This window comes from Columba livia, chromosome 1 (assembly GCF_036013475.1).
Source record: "Columba livia isolate bColLiv1 breed racing homer chromosome 1, bColLiv1.pat.W.v2, whole genome shotgun sequence".
NCBI classification, from domain to species: Eukaryota; Metazoa; Chordata; class Aves; order Columbiformes; family Columbidae; genus Columba; species Columba livia.
The window spans coordinates 75,364,368-75,384,706 of NC_088602.1; the positions used below are offsets into that span (position 1 = coordinate 75,364,368).

Sequence of the window (20,339 nt, forward strand, 5' to 3'; positions counted from 1 at the left end):
TGTTGATGCACAGAGCAAGGAAGCAATTTGCCCAAGGTCAAATGTTGAACTGTTGGCAGAGCCAGGAGCAGAACCAAGAATACAAGCCCCTCAGGAGCAGAGCCAAGAATACAAACCTCCCAGGCCTGAGTTTGATCACTGGGGCTCCATTACCTTCAGAGCTTGCTGAATGCCTCGTACTGACTGAGACAAGTTCCTACTCAGGGACTGATTGGAAGGTAGACATTTAGCTGTTGAGTTGTCTGCTGGCTTACCTGTGAGGATGGTGCAAAGATCAGTGTTGATGGACAAAGAGCTTGGCAGGATACACTGGTAGTCCACTATTACTCTCTGATCAACCCAGGCTCAGCTATTTGGAGGCCAATGTCCTCTACACAGCACCCTTGGTGCAAGGAGCTAGTGCCTGACTCACTGGAACCCAGGAGGATGTAGCAGGTCAGGCTCATCCTCCTGACACTGCTGGATCTCTGCCCTCATGGTGGTAATGGAGCTGTTTGAATCCACAGCAGGCACAGGGGAGATTGTCTGTTTCCTAGAGAAAACACAGCTAGCCTGGATCTTGATGTTTATGTAGCAACAGGGGACTATTGTTCTGCGAAAGCAGGCTGTTGTGCTGACATGACTTCCTTGTTATTTAGTTTGGTTAAATAACTCAACTCCCCTTTACCTTCTTCCTGCACAGCGGGCTGCAGGTCGCACAGCATAAGCAGTTAAAGCAAAAAAGCACTATGGCCTCATTATCATGCTGCTTTCTATTCAAGGACTCTACCTCTGTTCCCCTCGCCTGCTGCACGCTGCCTTTATCGCTCCATCCTGGCTCATGAGCAGTGTCTCAGCCTTGCCCTACCTGGCTGTCGCCCTAACCACTTTCCTCCTCTCCTGAGTCTTCCTGTTATTGACAGACCCTGGGAAAACACAGGGTTTGCACTAAGAGCCACTAAGAGAGATTGTGACCACAGTTACGCTCCAAACCTTAGCAGGAACCACCATAAGAAAATGCCTAGGCGCAACAGAGTGTGAGCAGAGATTTAGGAGAAGGGGTGTAAGCGTGTGCACATAGCCAGCACTTGTGCTGGGGTACAAACAAATAATGACGAGTTACAGGAAAGCTCCAGCTCTTCTTATGAACACGCCTCTTGCTGGGATCAAAACTGCTGGACTGAAATGATAACTCTACTTGAAGCCCCTCAAGGAGGCAGGGGTGGGATCCAGTCTCCTGCTGCTTCTAATTGGCATGGGCTTTGCCAGCTGCAGCATCACCTGTGTTGCTTCACTCCCCCAAGGGTGCAGAGGATGCAAGCTGCAGAGGATGTGGCAGGAGACCTGCTGAGGTGGCGTTCTCCCATAATTGAGACAAGTTAGCCAACGGGAGCGCATAAGGATGCGCAGCACCACCTTGTTGTCTCCTGGTTTACCCTCTGGGATGGGCTAGCTCTGCAGGAGGCAGCAGTCAACTCATTTGGAAGAGCTTTCATTTATTTTCTCTGCCTTGCTAGAACACACCAGGTGCTGCGCCTTCTTCTGTGTGCCTGTGGGGGCGTGTGCACTTGCTTATACATCACACAGGTGCATACATATGAGTATATACTCATGTACATGTAAACTTATGTATCTATATGTTTGTATAGTAGATACGCATACAAAATATGTATGCACATATTTACACTTCCATGTGGCATGTGTTAAGTTACAAATTACGACTTTTACTCATAATGCTTTTCATAGCACTCTGTCAGCTAAGTGGCATGAAAGGAAAACACATTTCCCTCCCTCCTAATACACTTAGGAAAAAAACACTTTCCCTTCAGTTGTGGCACTACTTTTCACCTCTGCTGCTCTGTGATGGCAGCCCTGGCTTGTCCTCTCTGTCACAGAAATCTGCAATACTGCCCCCTTCCTAGGTGTCACAGTATTTTAAGTCTGTAGCAGTGAGCAAAAGGAGTGGAGAGAAAGGGATGGCAGCAAGCTATTAGATCAAGTTGTATCACCAAACCGAAGTCATGCAAACATATTCCATATTGCTGTTGGAGATAGGTTCCTGGGTGAGACAGACCTTTGGTATGGCCATTTTTATGTTGTTGTAAACTCAGTCTCCAGAAGTGAGGGGTATAAATCTCTCCACTTAGAGCGTGCAATCCTGCTGCTACATCTTTTAAGGAAGATCACTAGCTATCTATTCATACAGCTCAAGGGAGCTGCTTTTGTATTTTAATGCATCTTCTGTCTACGACATAGACATCTAAGGCACTCGGTCTCTCCCAGAGTTTTTCAATGCTAGCTGAGATTTCCCGGAATGGTAGTCGCCCATTTTTCTCTATTGCTAAACTGTTCTTTCACATCATTTTGCTAGCTCCCCTTCTGCCCTCCACCTCAGGCAAAGCTGCCAGTACCTCATTATTAACTCTCTGTTTGTTTCTTCACTCCTGGCTGCCATTCATTTTTTGTGCTGCAATGGGACACCGAGGAACCATCACTGTTATCTGCCTCCCTAGTGCGATGCTGCCCTACAGTGAGCTTGTTCTCTATTTAAAAAAGAAATAAAATCTCTGATTCTAGGGATGAAAAACTCTCCCAAGTATTTGAGTATCTTCTGTACCTTGCAAAAACTTGGCACTGCTTTATTTTTCTGCCTGGGTGTGTGGCTGGAGTGTATATTACCTGTTATTTCAGCTACTGTGTGATCACTACAACATTTTTTTCATCTGGCCTTGTAGGTTTTTTCAGCTGTTTTCCTTAACTTTATGAGGCTGGATTCCCTTCACTCATTTCCCCCCTGATTTATTAACCTTAGAAATACCAGCTGCAGTATGCCTGGATTTCTTTCTTTATTCTCTCTCTTTCTCTTTTACACACAAACTAGAAGGAGAGCAGAGATGTACTGAAACAATATGAAGCAACTGCACACTGAAGAAGCAGGGATTAACTAAGCAACAAAAATAAAAGTTAGAAACAGTCCACTGAAAATCATCAAATCTCTCTCAGCTCCTGCACCTCCATTCTTCTGGCTCTTGTGAAGTTCTCTAGTACTTCCCAGCATAAATAGGCCTTGAATTTCTACGGTAAGAATGATAAACAAAATCCAGCAAGCTGAAAGGAGGAAAGTTTTCTTCATACACATCAAAATGAGGCTAAAATAGGACCCTCGCTGGTGCGAGCCATCTTTAATAGCCACCACATTTCCCCCTGCACTAGTTAACAGCAACTTTAAGGGATGTCCCTGGGTCTGTTACAGGTTCTGCCACTCATTTCACAACCATGGGTAAACAACTTCTTCACTCTGTACCTTAGTCTCCTACTGCAAAATGGTGCTAATAACACTCACCCATTTCAAAATAACTGGTGATGTTAAAATACTAATTGCTAGCAAATCCTTTGAGATCCTTTGAGGTGAAGTTCCGAAGTCATGCAAAATGCTTTTCTAGCAAAACCAGCCCTCCAGCTAAAATCATGTGTGCATACATACATTATTGAATTTCATCTTATATTTCGTTTCAGTGAAGCATTTCAGCTCATCTGTGTAACAGGAATCAACAGAGAGGGCCAAATTTAGAATTCAGCCACAAATAATGGATTCTAAACTTAGCATTATATTAATATCAGCAAGAACAAATCTGGAGTACTTGAAAATTGTGTTCCGGATTGCTGCCTGAGGATTTTATTTGAATCTCATGATAGTCACAAGGCCAGGGTGAAAAGAATTTCATAGTAGAAATTTGCTTTGTGTGCTGCAATGCTACAGGAAATCAAATATATGTTCTTTTATGATAATATCTGTTCTTTAGAAAAAAAAACTTCCACAGAATATACTAAATTTTGCAAAAATTCAAACTGCCATGAAATAAATCCAGAGGTGGTAAACAAAGAATGCCAATGGATTTATCCTTTTAACACCACATCTGTTAAAAACTAACCAAACCAAAACATTGTTTTTCTGATGGTTTGATTAATCTGACCACACACAGCAGAAACTAGACTAAATTGTGTCCCAATCTGAGACTGCTTTACACAGCTTTTTTTTTCCTTCTGTTTAAGAGGACATGCAGGTCATGGCCTAAGTGTTTCAGTTCAATTTGGGACTGTCAGAGGAATACAGCCCTAAGTCACTTTTGCATCTATGTGTCCATTAATGTGAGTGAGCCATTCTGCTGCAGCCTATTTCTGGTGGCAATAACAACATGTGGTCCCAGTCAAGCCTAAGTGTTGGACCTGGAATCAGGAACTGCCACAATTTGTATGTGAGCGTGGGTGGTAGGTGAGGGGCACGGCCTCTGTTTAGGGTCAGGTTTAAATCAGCTGCAAAATTCAGAACCAGCAGGTAACTCTGCTGTAGAGTTTGGTCCAGGCCCAACTTCTGTCTGTTTACACTTGCTATGACAAACTCAGTAACTGAAAGGTAGCAGAATGAGATCCAAGGAATTTTATTCCATATTTCATCTGCTGATTACCTTTTCGCTCATGTTCCCTATGGTATGCCCCTTTAAATCATTCTGCCTTTCCCACTTCTTTCCCTTCCATTCTCAAACTCATTTCTCTTTTTCTTTACTCTCTCTTGTTCTCCTCAGGCTCAGTGGCTAGTTCTCTCCATCTCTCTGAATTACTTGTCATTTCTCAGCTGTCATGGACCCTCCAAGCCCTGGCCTTCTGTGTCCTTATTAAAGGGGCTGTCATTCTAAAGGGCTTTTTGTTTCCAGCTTTAAAACAAACACGTTTTTATTATTTTAACAAAATCTGACTTCAGCAAAGAAAGTCAATCAAAGGGCTTGACTGTAAACCTTTTAATTTGGCTGTGTTTGTGTTTCACGGCAAGTATGAACATGTCAGCATCTGAAGCAGAGTGCTGAAAGCCAGTCCACAGCTGGAGGTTTGGGGGTGTGGGGGTGGCAAGTGGATGCTTTCCTGAGTTTTGATCAGCATGTGCTTCCTACATAGACTGGTCTTTGTGAGAGCGATCTGGACCTCCCATTACCCCCTCCCATACTTACTGTAAAGGTATAGGCTGGCATTTGTGACTCCCAGCTTGTTGGCAGCCACGCAGGTGTAGTTCCCGTAGTGTTCTTCAGTGACATTGGCCACCATCAGCAGAGACTGGGTCCCTGTGCTCTTTATCTCCAGACCATTGGCGCTGTTTATCCTGGGAAGAGAGGAGAAGAGGTGTGTAGTGCAACAGCAGTTGTGTATTGGGAAGGAAATCACTGCCCGGCAGGCAGTAAACCAAAGCCATTCAGCCCAGCTGGCAGGTGAGGGTGGAGGGAAGCAGGAAGGACACATGAGAAGAGACCAAAGAAGGCATGGATAGACAGCAGGAGGAGGGAATGAAAAGAAGAAGGAACGCAGTGGGGTGAAATGCCACCGGTAAAGCAGTGGAGAAGCAAGAAAAGCCGAGGGAAAGGGAGGAAGCTTTTACTCAGAACTGACTAACACTTAGAAATGAATGTACCCCGGCCAGCTGAACAAAGGGTTTTTAGTGAAATACACGAATTCATGTTTTTCAATATGTGCGTATACCAAAGCTAAGCCACCCTTGAGCCTCTGCACATGGGTCTGGTTGAAAACTAGGATACTAACACAACCTTCTTAATACCAGGTAGATGCACAGGTAGAAGGGACAGATCCCTTTTCTCTTCTACTTTTCTCTCCTATGCAAATCTGGCTGTCTCAGGTCATGCAGATAGGGGGAATCTTATACCTCAGCAGCTCCTTCTCCTAGATGAAGGTACCTAGAGAGGTATTATCTTCTTGGAGATTAACACTGCCTATTTTTGTGTCTGTATCATGGGCTTTTTAATGTATGAACATCGTCAGGAAGAAAGCACTATTGATGTCTTAATTGTGTATTGGTGCATAAGTGACTTAAAGGCAAGAGCTCCATCCTCTGCACTTCCTTCAGCTTTCCCAGTGCAGAGAGGGATTGCCTTCCACAGCCCTGACCATGCTGGCTTGGCCAAGTCTGGTGGGACCATCCAGGCTTATATGGTTTGTGAAAAGTAATTTGGTTGAGGAGAAGAGTTGGGGAGGACGATAGGTGATCTTCTAAGGATCATCTATTGAGTGGACTAAAAAGGAGAGAAGGGAAGAGGTGAGCTAGAGATCTTACCTGGTATCATCTCTGTACCACTCAAAATCAGGTGTGGGCACTGCTGACGCCTCGCACCGCAGTAAGGCTTGTCGTCCTGTGGCCGCTTCATTGCTCTTGGACTCTGTGATGGTGGGAGGGTCTGCAGGAAGGAAACACATGGTCATTTCACACACTTCCAGGTGGAAGGAAACAGTGAAACTACATCAGGGCTGGCTTCCTCATGCAAACCATTCAGGCCAGTGGAGGCCCACAGCTGTTGCTTGCTGTGGCACAGGCTCCTCCTTGGAGAATATTCTCTGGAGAATATCTGCTCTTTGAGCCCTCTCCAATACACTGCATTAGCATCACTCCTTACGCGTGCTTCTTTTCAACAACTCCGAATAAAGTTCTGTCATAAATGCATAGGCATATGCAGGCAGAGTTAAGCTTAATGATGGACTTCTGTAATTTATGAATATTTACCTGTGGATCTCTAGTTCACATGGGCTCATCAGAGAGAAGCAGATGAGAGAAAGGCTTCATCAAGGGTAAAAGAAGACAGCAAAAGTAAAAGGAATAAAGTAGGAATTTAACACTAGCATGAAAGTTATTTTCCACGCAACCCTTGTGTCTAATGTCAAAATTCTATGAGTCTATGACTGAAGAAACATGTATGAGACAGAAATACATTAATGGCTTAAAAGGGAAGAGCTTTAGCAGGAGCTGTGGGTGCAACTTTGAGAGACCATTTGTTGAGGTACTTCCCTCAGGTGCTTAAGGTTATAAATCCTGCTTAAACCTTCCTGGAGATCATGCTTACTTCGAAGCCTGAGAGTTGTGCCATGGGCACTTGGGAAAAATATTGGTGTGCTCCACTGGAGCTAGGTCTCAGTGCTGGTTGGGGGCTGGGTAGGGTAGGAAACAGCATCTTCAATCCTAGCCCCATGTTCAAAATGTTAAGCAACAAGCTTTACATGTTAAAAGGCAGAATTATTTCCACCTGGCTGCTGAGAGGGATCAGGGAGTAAATGCCTTGTCTCTCATCACTAATACTTGCACACCCTGAGATTACAGAGCTGCAACTCAGACAGTTACTTTGCTGAGGCTCAAGTTACCGTAAAGCACACACTGCCTTGTACAAAGTACAGCTCTGCCGTCTGTATCCATCCCAGCACTGAAAAGCCAAAAAAAGAATCAAAATGGATTGCATCAGTCAAAGAAAAAAATAATTCTGGCTGGAAAATGTATGGAAAGAAGTTTGTTTATGAACACATTAGCTATCTCAATGTGATCCCTTTCCTGACCTTAATCAGGATTTTATGCAGGGCTTTAGGGATATTGCAGTGCGCCCTCTAACATCATAAATATTAATAAGTGTACATAAATAGGATCCTACATTCAAAGGCTGGGGGTTCACGTAAATATTTTAATTTGGAAAGGAGGAGGGGTAATAAAAGGATAGCGAAGGTGATTTTTTAAGCATCCTTCTTCCATTTTTTTTGTTTGAGCAGTATATCTTCTTGCCACCTTCAGTGAGTAAAACCTTTCTCACTTCACTGAATCCAGTGCAAGAGGTGAGTCACAAAATGAACAAGCACCTTTCCACGAGGCTAGAAAATGACCCTGGCAGGCATGTGCTCCCCAGGCTGCTGCCAGGGAGCCCAGCCTCTCACTCTGAGCAGACCCTGCCTTGGCCACCCTCCTCAGCTTTTTGACAGAGCCCAGAGGGGTAGACAGACTGTACCTCAGATGCCACCGCTTTTGTTGAGGCACCGCAGGCTCAGCCATGGGCAGCCTGCTCTCTAAAGAGCTCTCCCAGGAGAAGGCGCAGGGGGTGGCTCTGCACAAACCAGCCTGCTGAGCTCAGAAAGGAGCTGCTCTGTGTTTAACCGTTTGCTGCTGGGGAAGCCAGGAGCGGGTTCTCTGCAGCTATTTGCTCCCCACCCTTCCACAGGCCTCAGTTTCCCTGTCTGTGATGCGCAATGGGCCATTACTGTGGGAGCCTGAAGGTGGTAGTGTGAGACCAAAGCAAAGCAAGGATGCTCTCTGGCAGTCCCGGCTGACAAGCTGTGTGATTCACAGCGTCAGCAGATGATAAGAGATGGCCAGGAAGCTCTTGAGGTTGTGCAGGTCCCGTTTTTCAAACTTACTGTGGTTTTCCCACTTTCTGCTGCTTGTGGTATAGTTTAAGGAAGTGAGATAAGGAAAGATGTATGCAAACGTCTAGTTTTCATTCCCCAAACAGGACTGATTTTTCTCCTGTGCACGGCCCTTATGACCTCTTAGAATTTTTACCTTTCTTTCAAAATAAAAAATCTCTCCTGAAGGAAATGATAATTTGTTTCACACTACAAATTAGGCCATGTAATAATATTACAATGCTCTACCACATTACATTTTCATATATTCCAACAGTAAAAATGTCTAAGATCTTACTGTAGCATAGTTATTACGAGTTGAAACAAAGTCAAAATCAAACATTCTGACTTTATACAAACAATCTGTTTCAACCATGTTAAAAGCATCGTTGAAATTATGTTTCACAGAAATATTTGAAAATATTAATTGGTTCTCAAGGAATGTCTTGGGTTTATAAACTCAGCTGTTTTTGACAGAAGAAAAATCTTCAACAGTTTTAGTGCAGAAAATCTGCTACTACATTTTCTCATTAATGGCAAAATTTGGTGCATGAAGCAGCCAGTATTAAACCACTGCCACCCAGTTTCCAAGGGAATTTTTTAAAATGGTGTTTATTCTGAAGACACTGTAGGGAGCCTATAACCTTGACTTCTAAGCAACACAGGCAAGTTGATCTGATGTGGTGGCCCAAAGGGAAAGGAAGAGGTACAAGAATCGTATTAAAGTGTGCCCAAACCACCTGTAGTGGCAAATTATACTGGGCTGGGCTGAAACAGTTGCTCCCGGCAGCTCTCTGCCCTAACCCATGACATGAGAGTGTTCCCTGGGAACCAAAGCCATGCACATGCACCCTGAAACATGCCTGTAACCATATCCAATTTCAATTTAAGTTAATATTCTGGTGTATAAACTGAAGAAGGTCAGGAGGGATTTACCCTCCAGACAACTATCCCTGTTGCAGAGGTGTTAGCCTCCAAGCAAGGAAACAGAGTGGGCAGATGGGGATATTAACTTTAAATCACTCTTGTGCCAAATATAAGCCATACAAATATGGAGGTGGACATACACACACGCAGCAATAAGAGTAACAACGGTCTGAAATATCTTGTGTCACTGTGAGGGAAGCTCACCAGCAGAGCAAAGTTGACATCTCTCTAAGCACGTATGGGCAATGGGATCCATGCTCCCTCCACTCACTAGGGCAACACCCACCCAAGACTCATACATTTGTGGGGTGAAGATGTAACCCATGTGGCTAACTGTGCCTCTGGGTGTTTTTAGGTGGAGTGCTGTCTCCTTTGGTCAAGCACCTTTCTGTATTGCGATGGTGCACAGAGGGTGTCTAAGGCTGAGAGATGGCTTTGCACCCTCTCAATAACACACACCTCTACCACACATCCTCCCCCAATCCTTGGGCTGTGACACCCACATAAGCAGTGCCGAGATGGCTGGGTGCAGGCTGAACCTTCCCTTATCTCTCCTTGCTGCCTTGCTGAAGCTTCACTTCATGCTACTGTTCTCCCGAATACCAATGAGTGAAAACAAGGCATTGCCAGCGTATCTGAGGGGAGAGACAGGGGCAACTCACAGCTCCTCTCTCCCTCTCTCTCATTCTTTTCTTATATATGACCAGGTTTAAAGCACAAGCTATACCCTCTGATAAGTGTCTGATTGCACATAGTTTCTTCAGGCCACACCCCCCCATTCAGACCATATGAATCCAGAAAGGCTTCTCTGTTTATCCTGAAGTCAACCCAGCCCATGGGCAAAGCTTTCCCCATTGACATGCTCCAATTGTGACGTACTCACAGTTCACAGTGACCCGGACTTGCTTGACGTCTGCTGAAGCAACCTCGTTGGCAGCTTTGCATTCGTACTTGCCCGACTGCTCTCGCGTGATCCCCAGGATCTCCAGGTACTCCTCCTCACCTTCAAATTCTCTGCCTGGTAGGAAAGAAAAATACAGATGGTAGCTTTCTTAGGCATTCAGATTTGGGCAATCTGCTTAATTGCTATGGAGGAACAAACACAACAGGGATTCTGTGAATAAACAGCAGTCATGAGCGATCTTAAAGTGATTTCAGAAGTCATATCAGCAAGATACTACCATTTTATTTAGTTATGGAAAACCTGGGTTCTGAAAATCTGCAAGGAAGCATACAAACGGTGCCAGAGTGTTGTGTCCCATAGGCTGTCCAGGCCAAAAAGCAAAATCTTCACCATGTGAGACCAGAGTAAGTCCACTGGTGTAACGGCTGAGTACCAGAGGAGGTTAGTCAGACTGTGGCCAGTGGGCTAGTTTGGGGTACCTGGGTCCTCAGATGTGGTGGTGTGTTGCCAGCACACTTTTGGCTACTGTAAAAGTGTGAAAAAATGCCTTTCTATCGCTCAGAGCAACCACCAGCTCAAAGTGCCATCAATCAGACTGAGCTACAGTTAAACACAGCCAAACGGAGAGAAACAAAGTGTAATTTGACCTGTGTGGAGACCAATAATCATCATGAATCCCTGGTCTACTATACATACCAAATGACATATTTAAATCGTGCTGCCTTGCTAACACAGTTTTGAAAGCAGTGATTTGAGCATCAGGGTTACAGCTGGGGGCAGGAATCAGGGGAGGTTTGTGGCCTTGCTTTTAATTCACTCTGTGACCTTGGGTGAATCACTCCCTTGCTCTCCCTCTGTGAGCTGTGGCTAATGGCCCCCTCTCCCATCATGTCCTGGTCAGAGAAGGGCGGTGAGGTTAACCCATGTAAAACACATTAGAATCATTGGATGAAAGGTGCCAGGGAAGCACAAAATAGTAGGATTGGTATATCTACCCTGTTCCTTCAGAAAGCAAAGTAAGGCTTCTCCTGGAAAGACTGAGCCACACTGGCAGCATGTAAAGGGATATGCTTCCCTTGTATGAGAGGGCTGCAAGCACTGGTCTGCAGCATGGAAAGTCATAAGCCCCAGTTATGTGCCTGTGTATATTTAGAGAAAGTGTCCCCCAACCCTCAGTGGATTTAAAAAGAAAAAAAAACAAAATACAAACCCAAAAGGTCAATTTACAAGGGCTCCCATTCAGATTTCTCAGAGAGCGGCCAGATTTTCCAGAGCAACTCTCTGCCCAGAAGATATTTTCTGCTCGATGGGTGCCGAGCACTTCCAAAACGCTGACCACTTCACAGAAGTGCTTAAGTTGTTTGATGGCGTTCAAATAATGCCTGTGAGTTTGGGGCTGTTGCCTTTGGCTCTGTGGTGCTGCGTGGAAGCAGTGGGTAAGCTCTGTCTCCACAGCTGTAGTTCCTGCAAAGCCACCTACAATGAACCCCACCACACAGACACGGGTCTGCTGCAGCATGTTGGCCAGGTCACAGCGGGGATGCCAGCTGTGTGCATTTCCCTACAGCAGCAGAGACAGGGATTTCAGCAGCTTCAAGATCTGCTCAGAACTCTGGCCCTTACACAATTATTTTTGCCCCCCCCGCCCCCTTTTTTTTTCCTCAGCCAATTTTCAGAACCATTTTAGGGGAAAACCACCCCTCGTCACAGGGACTCAGCGTGAAAACAGCAGTGTACCTATTAAACGCCTGCAAAGACAAGGTTTCTCCTCTTTTTCAGCGGGGCTAACCAGCAATTCCTTTTCTAGCTCATATCAGATGTTCAGGTGAGCGGAAATCCCATTGCTATGTCTAAAACTTACAACTGCTTTGATGCAGGTTTTTGCATGCCCTAACAGTCTGTTGAAGGGCCTTACTGCGTGGCAGCAGTGTATTTTACAAGGCAGGGGGGCAAAGCTGTCTTCTGCTGACCACCCAGTGGTTCGGGACACAGCTTTCTATCCTCTGCTGTGCACTGGGGCTGATGCTCTGAAGAGCCAGTGGAGAAGGAAGCAGGGTAGGATTTTCAACAGGTGCTTTTTATCACTGTAAATCATTAATATGCTAGGGAATCTTAACTCCTGTAGGACCAGAGGTAAGTGTGTCATAGTACCAGAAGGGACTTCAGTCACCATCTAACCCATTTCCCAGTCTCAAGACAGGACACACGGGTCATGTCAGGGATATGGTCATCCTCTGCTCTGCACCAGCAGACACTCTGCCGCTGCTCCAGACAATCTGTTCCCATGCTTCATTGTCCTTACCACTGGAGCAGTTTCCCTGAATTTTGACCTGAGTCTCCCTTGCTGCAATTTAAAGCTATTATTTTTGCCTTAGCCGATATAGACAAAATGAACAAATAACTCCCTCCCTCTCTGCAATAGACTTTTATCAACTTTTAAATCACTTACATTCCTCCCTCAGTTTTTTGTGGGTTTTCTTTTTCTTTTTTCCATTTTTTTTTTCTGGGCTGCATATTGCCAGGTCTATCAACCTTCCTCTGAAGGTGAGGTTTTTTAGTTCACATTTTTCTGGAATCTCAGTACCCCAAACCAAACACAGCATTTCAGACGAGGTTTCCATGGCTGAAGGCAGAAGAAGGATTGCATCACAACTTCTGCACTGTGCTGCTGTCTGTCCAGCCAATAAATTGTTTGTGTTTTTGCCATAGCATGATTCATTTTTTGGTAGGGAACTCTTTCAATTAGCAGATCTTATCACATACATACACATATCACCTGCTAATAATGCTCTTTGAAAATCCCACCCCCAATTTGAGCTGACAACCAACACTCCCCTTCTCTCACAGCAGCACTCCCAGTTGGTAGGTCAGCCAGTTGACTGGAAAGTTAATCAGACATCAGGGAAAGACTCACAAAGAAAAGGTTAAAACATAATTTGCCTCTGCTTTGCAAGTCATTTGCTCTGCAATTCTGCCGTGTTTATACACAGGGTTCATTCCAAATGGGACTTGCTTCTCCTGCAATTTGCCCTTGTCACAAGACTGTCACCGTAATGAAAAGAGGGTTGAGGGTGACTTAACCAGCTCTAATGGAGTGGCACCCTCATTAAGGGTGCTGTTAATTCCATCTGTCAGAGAATCACATCAGCAGAGCTCCAAAGTATCCTAAAAGGGTACATACTTTCCTAAGGGAAGATGTTTTTTCAGCTTCTCCCCTGCATACGTACATGCACTTGACGTCTACACTGTGTACCAGGTCCAGCAGGAGAGCTTTCACAGCTACGCACAACCCTTCCCAAGAGACGATGAGCTACTGGTTTGGCCAGTGGAGCAATCTGGGCAGGAGTAAAAGAGAAGACTTCTTTTTTAAAGACGGTGCCAAGGACATCAATAGGCCTATTCAGCTCCTCATTCCCGTGCTCCAGGACAGATGTAAGCACAACACTTCAAGGAAAGTTCCTGTGACAGTCTTTTTCTGAAATAGCGGTAGCACTGTTCCTGTCCCTGCACTGTTGACCTGTTTCAACCTTGAGCATCAATATTTAACTACAAGAACTCTGCTACTTTCACTTGCAAGACAGACCCTTTTACTTCTTGCAGTCCCCTCCCCTCTAAGAGTACGTTAACCATTTCTAACAAAAAGCATTTATATAAAATTGAGGTGTCATAGTACAGATCAGAGAGAGGAAAGATGTATCACAGTGTGTTAGAAAAATGTCAGGTTGTGATATCTTGCACAGAGCTGTAGAGATGTTTTCACTAATTCACCTTGGCAGCCAGATTAGGTGAGTCATATTAACTCTAACCTCTAAGGCGAAGTGGGGGGTGCAGGGGGAGCTGGAACAGAGCTTTATACACTGAGCAAATTTACAAATGTTTCCGCACAGGAGCCAGCTTTGGCAGGAAGCTGATGGTTGTCGCTATGCAGTTTATCAAAGTGGAGAGGGAGAAGGCTTGGACAATGCTCTGTGGTACCAATAACAATGAACACATTTTATTAGGTGAAGAGAGGGACTGCCAGCTCCTGGAATACAAGCCATTCCATTCTCGTTAAGAGAAGACGTTTGCCTTGAGCCTGTCATCCAGGGATGAAATCCTGACTCTACTGCCAAACCTTCCTCACTGACATGGATCATCCCCTGGCTGTCTTATCTGGTTCAGTTCAACCCCCTCCCAGTGAGGGGCCTCCAGGTTTCCCTGGAGGAGGATGACTCCTCACGTAGCACAGCATCCCTTCCCATGATTTCAGGCAACCTTCTCCCCTTCAGGTTTTTTTGCCTTTCGCATGTTCATAGTTAGCTCGGTTTGTTGCTGCAGCCCCATTAAGCACTGTCTTGCCAAGCTGTAGCTCCTTAACTATGTCCCAGTAAATCAGAAAGAGGAGCTTCCTGCTCTGGAGGCTGGAGATAGAAAGTACGAGCCTGGGAGGCTTGACAATCAAACCAACAGGGAACGACCCCGAGCAGAGCGAGCCAGGCGCCTGCCGCTGCTCGGAGCTGGCAGAGCCCTTTTGCAGAGGGATCTGCAGCAGACGGCTTTGATGTGTGCAGAAGGAAGGCTTTGAAGACCCGCTTGCCTCAGCCACATTTCCTATCCCCAGCTTCCTAATTGGACCCAGTAAAGTAAATAATGAGCCCAAACAGCAAACCTGCTTGGCAGTGGTAGCCTGCTGGCAAGAAGCCTCCTTCTTCTCCCACCATTTGGAGACAGCCCTGTTCAACCCCATGGGCTCTGCATATCATCCCCTGTTGATGCACACGCCTATGCTCTCATATATATAAAAAAAATACATATATATTATAGCCTGTATTTTGCAAATTCTGCACTTTATATATATTTTTACACATATAAATCTAGTTGTGTGTGCAGAAATGCACACTTAAGCCCTCCTCACATGTTTGTGGGTCTTTCCCACCTCCTGCCAAATATCCCCTTGCACTGCCACGCACTGTCACTCAAAGGCTAAACTCTTTCTAGAAATGACAAACGCCCAGACGAAACTGCGCTTGTACCGTGTGTGGACAGCTCTTTCAGGGAGTCAAGGGACCAGCAATGCCTTTAGCCATGTGCTTTATCAGAGAGGCCTTTCCCTTCATACTCTTCGTTCGTCACATTTCCAAAGGGGAACCTGGTCTGCAGAGATGGCAGCCACATTTTGCTCTGTGTTCTCCTGTTTGTGCATCCAACTCTGGGCTCCTTTTTGTGTAGAAATTACTTCAGTTATCTCTCTTTTAATTTTTTTTTTAAATACTGCTGTGGTCTTAAACTAAACTGAAGCTCAGACCCACTGAAAGTATCTGTTTGCATTCGGTATGTGGAGAAAGAGATCAGATACCCTGCTTCTGTGTTTGTTTGCCTTCCAAGCCTCTTTGAAGTTGTGAAGAGGGGAAAGCAGAAGGGGTTATGCATCTTTGTTGGGGCCTCCTCTGCCTAAAACAAAATGCAAGGGCATAAAAAGATTGCAAATCAATAAATGCCATTTGAAGTTTTTTTGTGTGTAGCAACTTCCAGTGCTGAACTACAGGTTTTGTTCTCTCTGCACTTCCCATTTATTGTTCAAGGTTTTGCTCACCCACCTTTCCTCATCCCTCTGCACCTTACATTCCCTAGGAACACGCTTCAGAAAGACAAAAACAGCTAAGGGAGCCTTTGCAATAATGGTTTTGTTTTACTTCCAGCTGGGATTGGGTTTTTTTTAATTCAAAACTTTGAAGTTTCCGTTGATCGGTCTATGTCTCCTCAGCCATCACAGATTCCAATGAGCACGGCGTTTTTTTCCATCCCTTAGTTGAAGAGGCTTGTTTTTTGCAGAGATCAATGAAGAGCAGCAGATGGTGGATAAACAAAGGGATATCTAGTGCTACAATGCTACAGAGAGGAGGCAGAAATACTAGCATGGCATGGGGAGTGGTGAAAATGGGGGAGGCTTGAGAGTGAGAGAAAAATAGATGCAGAAAAACTAGAGGGAGAATGACCAGGGGGACAGTGGCTGGGAGAGAGAAATGCAAACAAAGTGGGATTCTCAGTGACTGAGAAAAAAAGAAAATGGTAGTCGGCTACTGACAAAGAGAAATGTACTAAGAGCAAGTGAGAAAGATGGGAGGCGAGACTGTGGCAAACAGAGAGATGTATGACATGGAGAGAGGCACAGGCGTCCCTTATGTAAAGGAAGCCATGAAATAACAACTGCCAGAGGGACAGGAACAGAGGGGTCACATGTAGCAAGGCAATAATTACTCTGTTTAAGCAGCAAGGCACAGCAGGGTATTTATTGTTTAAGCTGGCCTCATGCCTCCCGTGCCCTTAGGACTGTAGCTATTACACATAAACCAAAAAACTAGCACAGTGCCAGAGAGGGCTCTGGCCTGGCTCCGGCACCATGAATGAGAATGAGTCAGATCAGGAGGAAACACCCTGGCATGTTTTTCCCTGGCGTTCACAGGACCTTGCTCATCAGTGATTGCATTTTCTCCTTACGTGCAAAGCTGGCTGCTGTGCCCCCGAGCCAAGGAGGAGCAGTGCCTCAGGAGCTCCCTGGCTGGGGCAGCGTGGGTGCCTGCTGGCACGACCGGGGTTAAGAAAACCTGTCCCAAACCCCAGGCATCTAGCATGCCAGTAAAACCTCCCAGGTTCAAAGCAGCCTCCCCAGACTGAACTACGTCTCTGCTCTCTCTCCAGGGACTCGCTGACCAAACCCAGTGGGAGAGACCTCTTGGGACAACCTGCCGTCACGGATGTCTCTGTTCAGGAGCTGGAAGCAAGAGCTGACAGCTCGGACCCAGGCTGCATCCCAGTCATGGGTGCGTGTCAGTGGGGGCTGCGTGCTTGAGGAGCCACAGCATGTCTGCTGCTGTCTCTGAATTTCCACTCCCTCTTCACTCGCATTCATAAACTATGACTGAAGGTCTTTGCAGTCTCTCACGCACAACCCTGAGTGTGGGCACAGAGCAGGTGTGCGATATACCACTCTATGTCAGCAACTGATTAGATTTTTCATTCAAAGTCCACGTGTGAACACAAGAAAGAAAGAGAAACACTCCCTGCAAAAAAATACAGCCGTGCTTCAGGTCAAAACCTTCTGTTTGACCAGAGGTTTTCTTTTGCTCTTTGCTGTATCAGAAGAAGGAATTATGTTCTACCTCAACTTGAGATATAATGTCAAAAAAAATTATTTAATGTCAAAGAAAACGCCATTTTTAAATATCCATTTCTTTTTTTTTCCCCAAAATTACTTACTAAACTGAACTCGGATTTGCTAACACCTTTTTAATGATCACAAACAGCAGTTTTCAGATCGCTTAATTGCTGTTGAACAAAACTTGGCCGTGATGCCTATGTGTACAGTAAATTATGAACCATGAGGTAAATTAAGTCATCTAATGTCACAGCTACAATATTATACTCCCAAAATGTTGCATGCTGCAATGTGAGTTGTCATGACTGTGCTACCAAACATCAAGACCTAATTCTACTGCCAAGAAAATGACAAATAAACAGGAACAAACCAATAAGTTGCACTGTATCTGCATCCCCTAATTCCTGCCTGCTGCCTTCTGAAGGTTACAACACCGTGAGGTAGAAGGCATCATCAGCTAAAGGAATCACTGAGATGACACCAGATCCTTGAGTGTCTTAAGGAGGTAGGAGCTGGTAAGTCTTCAGAGCTAAGGTGACCATTCTGGACCAGCTAATAAAAAAGGAAGTTTAAAACAGGAGGTCTGACAAAGAATCACAGCCCAGGCACAGGGGTTATTCAATGTGCACACATTGATGCCAGCACATCAATCTCCCAGCAGTGTGGTCAGCTCTGCAGGGAGCTGCGTTGTCTTCTTCCACCACCTACAGAAAAAAAAGGATGGACCAGTGGTTGCCCCTGGCAAGAGGAACAGCAGGGGGGTGAAAAATCAATTGGTGTTTGTTTCCCACTGTGTTAAGCACAGGAAGATAATGCAAGCTGAGAGCTGCTACAGGGGACTGGGTTTTCTTGCATGTCATGGAAACCTATGAAAGGCAATTAAAATACAACAGCAAGCAGTCAGCCGTTACAGTCTCTGGTGACTCTGTCAGCTGGTTTGCTCTCATTTGGCCTCATGCACTCCTTTCCCTGCAAGTTCTCCCAATTTGGACAAAGCATTCATTCTATCATCTTTATTATACAGTTTGAAATAAAGTTCTTTCATATAGACCCAAGACCAAGGAAAAGATTAACAGCAACAAGTCCCATTTGGGGTAAGTTCCACAAGAAGCATGACTAGACCATATAATTTCTGTCCTGCAGGGATGGACTGCAATGTAGCCACTAGTTTAATTCCACAAATTCTCTGTCAGTTGCAGACCTTAAGGAAACCTCATGTGATGACACTCAGTGGTACCAACCCTGCCAGTTTGTCAGTATAGGGACTACAGGGTTGGTCTGTGCTTGGTGGCATCTTTAAAAGTCCTTGTTATGTCTCTTACAAGAGTCTTGTGTCTCCTGCAGACATGCTCAATATACTATTGTGCAAGTATCAAGTAGCTCACTTTTGTAGGCATCCATGAAAATGCTTCCCTGTCTTTAAATGCAATGGGTTTGTTCCCTTCTGTCTTATGTCCTTTTGTACTTGTTGGGATGAGGGTGTAAGAACTTCAACTTAACTTTAAAATTACAAAAAAAAAAAACAACAAACCACCCAGATACTCAACAAAGCCCATACTATTCCATCCTTTTCAGTCTGAAACTTGGAAGAAGGCTTAAGAAAGGACAGACTGGCCCAAATACACTTGAAATGGCAAAGAGCATTACCTTACAGATTATACGTTGCTGTGGCTTTTTCTCTGCAAACTGGAGCCAAGTGTTTTACGACCAGATCACACAGCCCCTGAATCTCCTGAGACTCTGCATAATGGCAATTCCTGTAGCTCATCTCTGTTTTCAGTGAGGCTACTCTGAACACCGAGTTCACAACTAAAACCTAAAGACCGGGATTTCTGTATCAACCTGGATCTTGCCACTGATCTTTTACACAGCTATAGTTTTCAACTGAGGAAATGAGGTCAAAGAGTTAAGCCACCCCTCAGCAAGATTTACCCTTTCAGAAACATGTCAGCGTGTTGTGATGCCTGGCGTCAATATTTGTATAGGTGGATTAGCTCCTTGAAAAATCGTTTTGTTTGCTTTTCTGTTGACCACTCTCCTTGCTGCAATGTTTCTCAATTAGATCCAGCACCGTGACTGCCTGACACCATCCCCCATATCTGCTCCCGGTGGAAGGAGCAAAGGGGATGTTCTCCAGGGAGCACAACAAAGGGTCAGGAGATGAGGCTAAATGGCTGGATTTAGGACTGAACGGCCATGAAGCATTGCCATGTATCAAGGCAAGGATCACAGAGGTTTTGAGCAGAATGGGGTGTGCTGGGAAGATATTGTCTGGGCTCACATGCTGCAGAGACTTTTGATCAATTGGGCTGGCTCCTGTGATATTATCATCTGAGGTATCTGCTGTTGATTCATAGTGATAGTGGTCCAGATAAATGATTGCTTCAGTCTAGGATATTTAATTCCTGTGCTGTTAGCCACTCCCTTGCTTTCCAAAGAATAACGAGTCTCTCTCTCTCTCAAACTTGCAAGGCACTGACTATGAAGGAGGAGGAAGGCATTTGCTCAGTGACTAATATTGCGGCTTGTACAGTCCTACAGGGGAGGCAAGCAGAGAGGATATACAGACCCCGATTTTGGGTCCTTTTGGCTCCCAGCTGCAACTCTCACCATTACAAGCTCAGCTGCTGGTTGTCAGCACTATTGCAGCAAATCACAGCTGTGAGGCAGCGGGTCTCCACCCAGGATATGGGAAAAAGAGGGGTTCACCAGAAAGGGAGAAGGCAGATAGAAGAGTAGAAGAAACCGTTTGAAACCATCTCCTTTCTGACTTCTTAGAGGTTACCCCATAAGTTTAGGAGGAAGTCAGAGGACAAACCAAAAATATATTTCCTTGTGTTTGTTCCAATTCCCTAATACTCTTTCTTGTGACACTTACAGAAAGAGTCCAACAACTGTAAAACTGCTGGCATGAGAAGACCATGGCCAACCATGTCGCTCAGAAGTGTCTCACTGGGCTTCACTTCTCTGCATCCACTTGTTACCACATAGACAGGAATCGACAAGGTAAGTTGCCTTCCCCATCCCTCCTGCCACCCCAAACATATTTGTCTCCTCTGACACAAGCTCCCAGCCCCAACAGGAGACAGAGGCAGCCCAAAGACCTGAGAAAGCATGAAAAGCCATCCATTTTATGTTGATGACTCATTGGCTCCTTTCCTCAAATCTTCTGAAGAGGCA

The 20,339-nt window shown here is 45.2% G+C and overlaps 1 protein-coding gene across 7 annotated transcripts in view; it reads right to left on the bottom strand.

Annotated features, from left to right (window-relative positions):
* Window positions 1-20,339, bottom strand: part of LSAMP (limbic system associated membrane protein) — a 1,035,828-nt gene that overhangs the window by 26,637 nt on the left and 988,852 nt on the right. For all 7 annotated transcript variants that reach the window (XM_065063106.1, XM_065063121.1, XM_065063104.1 and 4 more), the window contains 3 exons: window positions 10,004-10,138; window positions 6,095-6,215; window positions 4,983-5,131 (listed from right to left, as the gene is read on the bottom strand). In XM_065063106.1, coding sequence (XP_064919178.1) covers window positions 4,983-5,131; window positions 6,095-6,215; window positions 10,004-10,138 — 405 coding nt within the window. The remainder of the gene's footprint in view (window positions 1-4,982; window positions 5,132-6,094; window positions 6,216-10,003; window positions 10,139-20,339) is intronic.